The sequence below is a fragment of the Gymnogyps californianus genome, chromosome 1 (assembly GCF_018139145.2).
Source record: "Gymnogyps californianus isolate 813 chromosome 1, ASM1813914v2, whole genome shotgun sequence".
Classification (NCBI taxonomy): domain Eukaryota; kingdom Metazoa; phylum Chordata; class Aves; order Accipitriformes; family Cathartidae; genus Gymnogyps; species Gymnogyps californianus.
This window is the reverse complement of record NC_059471.1, coordinates 76,657,176-76,667,551: the sequence shown is the minus strand read 5'-3', so window position 1 is coordinate 76,667,551 and position 10,376 is coordinate 76,657,176. Positions and strand designations below refer to the sequence as shown.

General features: G+C 38.5%; 1 protein-coding gene across 3 annotated transcripts in view; it reads right to left on the bottom strand.

Moving 5' to 3' along the window:
• Positions 1–2,746: 2,746 nt before the first annotated feature.
• Positions 2,747–10,376, bottom strand: part of CD99 (CD99 molecule (Xg blood group)) — a 33,802-nt gene continuing 26,172 nt past the window's right edge. The window contains exons 7-11 of one of the 3 annotated variants that reach the window (XM_050912190.1): positions 9,972–10,043; positions 8,606–8,647; positions 7,959–8,069; positions 7,032–7,124; positions 2,747–5,066 (exon numbers count right to left, since the gene is read on the bottom strand). In XM_050912190.1, coding sequence (XP_050768147.1) covers positions 7,051–7,124; positions 7,959–8,069; positions 8,606–8,647; positions 9,972–10,043 — 299 coding nt within the window. In that variant the 3' untranslated portion in view covers positions 2,747–5,066; positions 7,032–7,050. The remainder of the gene's footprint in view (positions 5,067–7,031; positions 7,125–7,958; positions 8,070–8,605; positions 8,648–9,971; positions 10,044–10,376) is intronic. The other 2 variants (XM_050912174.1, XM_050912182.1) reach the window with 2 other exon arrangements.

Here is a 10,376-nt window from a genome sequence, read left to right as displayed (position 1 = left end):
AGAATTATACCATGACACGAGCAATCCCATAAGTCCACTGTTTATTTTTTTCCAGAATAACAAAAGCAGGCACACATGTGCTAATCCTCATATCAGTGACGAATTTGCCTGAAGGGAACAGGAAAGTTAGCAACACTATGTACTAGTCCCAGGCAAGTCCCAGCAGCTCACAAACGTTCAGTAGCTTTACTTCAAAACAGTTGTTCTTGTAAGTGAAGTCTTCCCAAAACACGTTATCTCACCTGTCTGCTGATACTAGTTCATTGGGATATTGAACATTCTCAAATTAAGTTTGAAGATGATGCATCCCTTGTCTAGTTCTTCTGAAGCCAGCTACTGCTCTGTCTAGCTAAATAAAAACGATACAAAGGCGGCACAGAAAGGAGTGGACCTAGCATTGGAGTCAGGATGTCTCAAATACTTATCCCACTTCTGTTTCTGGGGGCATTGCAGGAACTTCTTAATCTTAGCTCCCTCTGTCAAAGACGTGCAACTGCTTGCCCAAGATATCAAGTAAACAATATTATATATTAAAAACAAATATAAGGCCTTAAACTTGACCATAAATTGCAGTTTTACCACTTTGAGAAATCATTGACCCATCTTTTTCTATTTAAAGGGAAAACAGTTCTGCCTAATATTCACCTGACAAGGTGGATGACTTGCCTAATTTTTTTTACTTGTTCTTTGAAGAAAAAAACATATATTTAAGAAATAGCAAATGGGTGGAGAAAGAGAGCCAGTGTGTCTGTCTATTATCTACACCATATACTTTTAGCTCATCAGGCCTCTTTTAGATGAGACAAGCTAAAAGAGGAGGACAGTCACAACTCACCACAGTTGCAGCCCCATCCTTCCTGTGGGCAGAGGTTAGACATTGCTCTCTTTGGCACGCGTGACCTGCTGTATGAGTCTATCGGAGATGAAAGAACCAAATTATACACTAGAACTACTGGGGAAAGCCACTAATATCCTACAGTATTCATATTTTGTCACGAAAATTGAAGTATTTTAATTAAAATATTGACACATCCGGTAATATTAGACATTAATTTAAATATAAGCCAAATACACAAGTGAATCAGTGATGCAATTTCTTGGCAATGGAAGAATACAATAACTACACGCTAGCTAAAACTTCAATGGTTTTTCACAAGCAAATGGAGGAACATGCATTTTAGTATTTTATTCTTGTGGTTCTTAAAGTACTCCAGATGCAGGGGTTTGAAAAAATTGTATTTTTGCTCCATTCGAGTCCTTTTCCTACTCCTAATCATCTCTTCGCTTTCTTTCAAATGTGTCTTTTATATCTGCATAACAGAAAAGAGCAAAAAGAAAATAATCTTTTCAGTTTATGAAAAGGTTAAGGTTTGTTTCATAATCTTGTCAAGTGAAAAACACACAGAGAATAGTACAGTTTAGATAGTGGCCTAAAATAATTAGTGAGAAAACCACCAGAACGCACAATTGGGAGTGTAATTCAGCCCAAGGTACACTGAAAGCTGAGTGCACTAAGAAGTTTTCCTTAGCATTCAAAATTTGGCACAGATATTGAAATGAGCATGAATAGAAGCTACAGTAAAAAGCTGCCAAATTTTATGCTTAAGAGTCGCCTGCTTTCATTTCCACAGCCCAATGAATTTGTTTGGATAAGTATTTGAAATGGACATCACATTTGAAAACCGTCAAAACATTTTTCAAGCAGTCGTTTCACTGATAGTTTGGACGAACTAAACTACCACCTCAGCTCCCTTGCGGAAGCTGAAGTGACATGATATTCTAGAAGAAGATCATCCTGCTTTGCTTTTTTCCTCCTATTACTGAAGGTAACTCCTCCTCCTCAAAGGAGGTAGACTAGAGAAAAACCAGAACTGAAGAGGGTGTGCCACAGGACTGGGACAGAGCTCTTTGTTGCCATCCATTTAAACTCAGCTTAATACTGAAGGTACATCACCAGAAGTAAACTTGCAGTTTGGGCCCAGAAAGGAGAGTAATTTTTCATCCCGCTGCACGGTCTGATTGAAACCAGTATGGAAACTGGAATGTTAATTCCCAAACTGGGATCTGAAAGTCACTGACAGCCCGTAAGGCCACGATGGGCAGCAGCTGATCCGTGGGAGATAACCATAAAAATACTTCAGCAGGGTGAAGAATAATTGTTAACTGATAATGTTTCTTGACCCAATGAATGTGAGAAATAATGAATTTGGATATTTAGTTACGCAATGCAAGAACAGTTGAGCTAGGAAGGCACAAGATCAAAGTCTCAATGGGTAGTGAGGCAAATAGCAACATAGCAATTAATACCCTGGTAACTGAAAAATAAGTGAACTGCTACGTTTTATCCACAGATAAGTAATAGCAACTCATAAATTGGCAGTTTCTTGCTTACCACAAGAGAACTGCCTGAAATTTCAAGCCTTCACTTTAACCTTTTCTTCCTAGGTGGCAGCAGCCAGTCTTTGCTCGTTCTCTCACAACTCCAGCCTGTGAAGCCATAAATGGACAAAGCCAGAAGAGATGAGAGCTGCTGAAATCAGCATTACAACAGCCATTCCCTCCAAACATCATCTTTAAGTTTGCCTGCTTTGTGGAGTATAGCTGTGCCCAAATTTCATGCAGCAATCCATGCCTGTTCAGACTGGGGAAAAAAAAAAAAAAAAAAAAAAATCAGTAAATTTGTTACTATTTAGTCACTTGGCAACCCTGGCATTGCCATCTCATTTAGTTATGGTCCTCTCGTATCAGAAGGTGAGACAATGACACATGGCCCTGCAAAAGTGTCTACTCCTAAGGGCTGTGATGATAGCTGGATGAGGAACACTCAACGCAAACACTGTTAAGTTTGTCCATACTAAGCCTTCTATTGGTGTGCATATTTTCCGTAGATTCTGTGTTACCAAATCTAGGTGTTCTTCAGAAGCCATGCCTGTCCTTCACTCAGACAGAGGTCTTCTCTGCACTTTGCACTGGTAAGCACCCTGTGAAAGCAGCTCACAGCTTTGTTGCTACTGGCCAACTTCCTTCTAAAATGATTAAAACATCTGTAAGAAATAAACCTGAATTGCTGATGGAGCACGAAGACAAACTCCCTTTGAAGACTGCTTCTCTGGTGGAGCACCAAAATTTTTGTATTTCTAGAGCTACTAAGAAGGAAAATACAAAAACATTTTCTTTTTTTTTTTTTAATTTATTTTTAGAAAAATCACAATGTTGATAGGAGGTTTTAATAAGTAATTTTTAGGCTTGCAAAAGCTGAAGAAGGATTCAAGAGTCTGGTTAGCTAAAAGCTAGTTTGAGCTTCCCCCGCCATTCTATCCTTAACAAACACTGGCTTATTTCTGTTTTTTCTATACTTGGCATTGATATGAGATACCTGTTTATTCATGCAGGTAAGCAGTACATTTCATTTCCTTGTATTTACATAGATGAAATGTTTATATAAAAATCACTTTTCCACCCTCAAACACACTTAAAGGTTTTAGCACTTTTATACTAAAAGCAGAAGTGGGGCAAAGAGAGGTTTACAAATTAATTCCATAACAAAATACTAAAATCTGTGTAAAGCTTTGTTGTAAGCTAAGAAACATGTACAAGAAATTCTTAAATGAATTATCCTTGGCATACATTCATATCTGAATGCACAGATATATTTACATGTTTAATATCCAAATTCATAATGACTTCTAAGATGTTCCATGAAATGTCATCTTTCTGTAGAACTTTGCCAGATGGCTGAAGCGCATTAGTAAGACACATATTGTAAAATTGCATGAAAATTGGAAACAATTAGAATGAAAGCCAACAGAACTGGTCAGACTATTCCTTCCAGACAGAACTAGTTATTATTCCAGACTTAGTCCTTTAGCTGTTATGAGTTGCAGTTTTCCATGTTTCCACAGATCCTTGAAACCTTCCTGTGGCTTTCAAGAGCCACAGCAAAGCTCACAAGTGCTTTCAGTTGAGGATGCAATCACAGGTCCTCATCCCGATGGCAATCTTTCACAAGTCCAAAAGCATTCTTCACACGTATATTATTTATACTGTTCAATGGATGCTTGTGGAATGAGGCTGTGTTGTTCTGGTCAGTCTTGCTATTAGGTACTTTCAAACTGTAGTACTGTTCCTGTCTTTTAAGTGTGTATGATAAGACTTCTGAATTCAACATTATTTTCTGTTAAGTTTTTGGTTATGGAAGCCTGAAGATGTTAATCCCCACACCCCAATACTTCATCCACAACTGTTTAAACAACTGCCAAACATCAATCTCACCAGATGTACAAAATTCAATCATGGTTCTGATTTGCAAATCAGGCTTTTCCACATCTGACCAGCTCAATACTTGCTAAGCAGGAAGAGCCAGAAAGGATGAAGGGTCTGTGTGCACTAGTTCGGGTGTTCTGAATCTGTACCAGACAGATGCAACAAAAAAAATGCAAAAACAAAACTGAATTTTTGTCTCTTGGATGATCAAGAACAACTATCTCTTCCCTGGTGGCTGACCCAGGCAGCTACACAGATTGTATCAGCAGCACCCACACCCAGGTCCATTATCTACACACAGTGAACCATTTGCTTTCAGGTGCCCACAACATATACCAAGTTGTTTGGTTGGTACACTCACTGTGTATAGGATATTAAAAAAAAAAGTTTGCACTGCCTGAAAGCAATGGCATAACAAAAAGTTAATTGCTTATTGTTTTTGGAGAGGTAAGGAAAAGTTAAACATACTGAATGCACTTGAGACACACCCATTTGTCACAGGAGTAAAGGAAAGAATGTAAAGGCACAACATACTTCTACACTCCTGTCATTAAGGCCATATATTGGTGTGCAACAATGCTTCACAGGGCTAACCATACAGAAGTACTCAGGTCTAAGTCACACTCCCAGAGGTGTTTCAAACAAGAACTGTTTTCTCATGCAACTTCAGACTCTGCTGTTTACATTATGCTTTTTTTGTTTCCTTTTTTTTTTCAGGCAGAATGCAGGCTCTCTATCCAGTTTCAGTGATCTGTTCTTCATCATGTTTTCTTTAATTTAGTTCTCCAGAAGTGTGCGCTGAACTAAAAAGTGAAAAACAACTCAAGATTAGCACACTAAGTTAGTGTACATTGTAAGTTATGTATTACTATACGACAGTATATGTGGACAACAGACTTTTTCAGTAGGCGTTTGAAACTGTGGGATAAATTCAGCTAAGCAGAGGCTTGATTCTGTGAAGCCAGTACCCTGCATACCAAGAGATATTACATCCCAGATTTCTCACTCAAATAACCACATCCTACTAGATCCACGTAGCTATCTACACCTGCAGTATAACCCAACATGCAGTTTCAGACTTGCAGTTTTGCAGATGCAAAAATTAAGTGGAGTACGGTCTGTGTAACTGATAGAATAAGTGGATTATTGAAAGAAAGTGCTAGTCTAGGTTATCTACATTTTCAGGAAATCAAAGATAAGTCTACATAAAATTTTAGAAACGCAAACCTGTTCTGCCATGCCATCTCACCTGGCTTAATGCAAGACTGCTTCTAACTAGAAGCCATGCAGGTACATCAACACTATATTACCAAAAGCAGAGCTAATGTCTGCTGACTCCCAGAACTTAGATCAGGAGTAGCACCATGCTGACCATGGTTGCCCAGTTTCTTGGCTCAAAACATGCTCATGCTTGCCTGCAAAATATAATAGAGGTATGAAATTTGGGATGTAACATGACATCAACGTGTAGGCAGGAGTAATCATTTATGATAACATCCAAAGTTTGACTTTATTGGTTAAAATAAAGTATGCATCATCTGACACATTTCACATCCGAGTTCTAGTGAATCTTGGCCAAAATTTTAGCATATCCTGACTCCAACTCATATGTTAACTGCCTTTGGTAGAGGTCTTTGAACAATACTGCTTGCTTCACTGATGCATAGCTGAATCGAGGATACCTGCCTATCTCCAGTCCTGACTTCAACAGCCAGTCACAAGAAAATGTTTTCTCCTTGAGAGTTTTATATATTTAACAGCTTAAAGGAAAAATGTTTATAAAGAGGATCGTGAGCCAGATGGAAGTTTTTAGCAAACTGATGAAATACCTGAGAGAAATAAGGTATAAATTTTTTTTTTTAAATTATAAAAAACCAGAACTAGTTCTGCGGGTTTTAGATTAAGCCCACAGAAGAATGTATTGTAAATCTATACTGCTTTGAGATTTTAATATTCAGTGTTTCAAAGACACTCAACAAACTTCAGCATGAGGTTGTACTGCTTCTTCCTTTGTTGACCAGTCACAAGGGCTAGAAGGCCAAGTTTTCACCTATACTGTTTCCTCCAGATCTATCTATGGCTTTCCTGGAGTTAATCACCTGTTCCATCAGCCAAGCACCCTAGATGACCATACCTGGAAGGGTGAGGTTGTTAGGGGTTTTGTTGCTTTAAAAGAGATCCTTCCATAGCTGTCACCATTGTAGAAAGATTTATTATATGATGATTCTTTCATACAAGAATCATTCTCTGTTCACAACAGAGAATATTTTAGTTACAACAACATGCTAGTTAGTTCAGTCCTCCTTGCCTCCAGTGTAGTTTCATCTCTGCCCAAACACTATTAACATTTTTTAGTATACATTCTTGCAGAGTTCTATAAGGGTTTACAATCAAAAAAGGTATCAGATTCCAATCAGACACAACATACACTAATAAAACACCTGTCAGCTAATTGCAGTTATGTATCACACTAAAGGAGCAGGTTTGTGTTTTCATAATTGTCTTTAATAACACTTTTGCAGAGCAAATTCAATTCTTTACTTTCTCTAAGCTCCTGTATTTCAAGGACTCCTCAAGGCAATAAACCAATCTGTTCAAAGAATGAAAAACTAGAGAAGATACGCCATATTATCAGAACTGAAATCTTGATTCAGTTCTAAGTTGTCATGGTAGTCACAAACATTTTGTTTTGAAACAAAACAAAACAGCGTAAATAATTTTCTCCACTATGTTAGGTGTCAATAAAGTGCATTTAATAGGATCCCCACCAAAAAGTTGATCTTCCATCTAGATTCTTCTCTTACCAGGTGGCTCAGATTGCGCTCCCCGATGGCTTTCCATATTCACATTCTCTTCATCTGCTGGGAAACAAACAGACGTTTAGCATTCAAATTCTCCTATCTTCGAAGTTGTTGATTAATAGAGGTAATTTGAGAGAAGAAACAGCACTGAAGAAACTGGGCTACTGATAGTAATTGAGTTGCCCCTGTGTTGCCTGCATGTTAATTTTAACATGCATGGTAGATGTTACTCAGTTTCCAAACTTCCCAAATTACAAACCAGGAGTGCCTGGCTGGCTGGCTGCTCTATCCCTTCATCAACCAGTCAGAAAGACTAGAAAGGACAAAACCAAAGCTTCTGCCCCACCTATCACCCACAGTACTCCTGAAGTTCTCTGATCCAAGTTGTATCTTATTTAGGTGGAAAGGAAGTAGATAGCAAGCAATAAACGACTGTAGAAGAAAGAATCATTTGGGGATGAACATCTGGGTAGCTGTCAGAAAACTGGTATGTAGGCAAGCATCTTGTGAAAACACAAAGGCAAGATTTACAAAATTAGAAATGACAAAGTATTTTTCAGCATGAAAATAGTCTCTAATCCCCAACCTCCACTCAATTTTCCTTAAAGAAATGTTTTCTTGCAGTCTCTTTGGCTTACTCTTTAGCAGGAATTACTTTTATTTTAAGAAATGCAAAGCCTTAAGTCTGTCTGCTTCTGAAAGTCTAAATTTTGGGCGAAGCATTCTTCAGACACCCTGTCGTAGATGACTAGTAACAGAGGTTACTCCCTGTGAACACAAATTCACTGTGCTATTAAAACTACCTTATGCATAAGATCAATTTCTAGCCCCCATATAAATACACAAACACATCTCTTTAGACAGTAGAAAACAAAACTAATTTAGAATTCTTACCGCTTTGTTTGAAACAGAGTTTCTTCTTCTGGTAAGCAATGAAACTAGATACTGCTCCAATTACAGTAGCAACCACAGCACTTACTATTCCAGCTATTGCTCCCTGAGAAGCTGGAGGGGGGGGAGGGGGAAAAGTTTGTTTACATTTTTCAGAATTGAAAGCAATGTCCAACTTGTATCGTCTCAAAGTAAACCCTGTGAACACTTCCAAAAACCAATAAACTAAAATTATTACACGAAACTGCACTAATCAACTCTTTCTGTCTTTGTGAATAATGAAAAGTGAATTCTCTCATTTTATAACCACTGATTTCTTAGCAATGCCTATTGTTAAGCAACTTAAGCATGCCTAAGTTCCACTAATTAAAAAAGCTACCCTTTCATAGACAAATCTAAGTTGTATGCATGCAATCACTGAACCAGCATCTCCTAGACCTTAACATTTTTGAATCATTTGCAACATAGAGATTTTAAAGAATTATGAAAGCAGAGCTTGAAAGTAAGAATTCTAGATTCCACAAAAGTTTTTAAGCTGAAACCCACTAGCAGCAGTGACCATTCTAGCAGAATATTAGCAATACAGAAAAAAACAGAAAACAAGCTTCAGACATGCAGACACCATCATACACATAAATTTACGCACTTACCCTCAGCTTCTTCGCCATTATTTGGGCTTGGGCTCTTTCGTTCTGTAAAAAATGAACAAAAAGTTTAGATTTTACATGTCTAAAGAACAGTCATATCATAATTGACAACCTTTTTGTCAATTAACCATGCAAAATTATAAGCCATCTATTATATCCACACAGTGCTAAGCTCTGGCACTCAAACTTTCTATTTTCAAAGCACAGCTCATAGTGGTGCCAACTTCATGGGTGCTCAGCACTTCTACAAAACGAGCACAGCACACTTGCAAAATCTGGTTTAATCAACTTGCCCACCACCACAGAATGCTCAGTGGAGAGGAACAGCATACAATTTCAAGGTAGCATTTAACTGTATTTCCATGGAAGCAACTATCTTTTCCTAAAATCCCAGCCTCATTTAATAAATACCTTTGCAATTCTCTTAGGAAACAAGACAGAAGTTCTGTAATACTATCCTTACTTGTCACTATGCAACTCGTACCACTGAAGCAGGAACCTGTGCAGATGAAAACACCACACAGGTCTCAACAGATGCTTCTTGCCCCTGCCAATTTTCAACTTACTGCCCCAAAGGAACCTTGGAAGGTGAAAGCTTCCCAAAAAATCAGCATCAGTAATCTCTGTCTGGGACAACTCTCTGAAGAAGTCAGTGACCAGCGGCATGTCTCAACACCACGTCAAGATACTTAAGCTAACTCTGATCTGGAAATAGTGAAGTTGCAGTAATGCACACAGGGATGACTAACCCCATCCTAATGATGACCATTACTGCAGCTTGGTCCCAAGGACCATCTCTGTACTGAGCTGCGCCATAACAATTAGACATGGCAGACTACTCAAAAAGAGTTTGGTAAGCTATGAAATGGTTTTATACTGCTTAGAGTAGATATACCCTACATCACTTCGAAGTCTAACAATCAGTTCATCCTGTGGGACAGATGAAATCTTTGAGAACACAAGGCGGACCCTCTTCTGGCCCAGTCCTCGGCTTCCTAACCACAAGAACTAAAAGAAACTGAGAGTATGTCACAGAACTGAAAATAACACCTGGATGCCTTTAGGAACTATATTCGCAGTGAATTTTGAAATAAGTACCACATTCACAGCTCAGTTTTAAAACCCATCTTTCTTAGCATAACAATAAAAATCATTGAAGGTTTTACCTCTAGACCAGTTTTACGTCTTAATTATCTGGGGGGTTTTGGCAGAGACAGAACAAATTGCTTTTGAACTGGAAGGTATGCTCTTAAGTTTCAGATACCAGAACCAAAGGTGTTACAAATTAGACCATGTTAACCAGCTTGTGAGCAAGCTTTTCTGAAAAGCTCAGGTAGCCATAGATCAATATGAAGCACAACCTTCTTACCATTGCTGCCACTACCACCGCCTCCTCCTTTTGGTAAACTGCCATCGTATAAATCTGAATCATCAAGGTTGCCTATAAAAAATAAAAATAGTATTATCTTACATGTTTTAAGTTCAGTGAAAAGACACCTCAAGGCACATAAGGACATGGAAGTTTTCTCTAGATCGTTCAGCTGAGTTTGTGGTGGTTTTAGGCTCAGCATCATAGTCACAACACGTTCACGTTTCAAAAGCCCTCCCAATCTCAAGTCCCTTCAGGTGGACACTATACAGTTTGATACCAGCACCGCTGCCTCTGGACTTCCTGAACAACTGAGAGAAGTCACTGTCCAAGAGCAGGTAGTACTGCACAACTCATAGGGTAAGCAAGCAAGAAGCCCTGTAAGCTACTTAACTGCAACAGCCC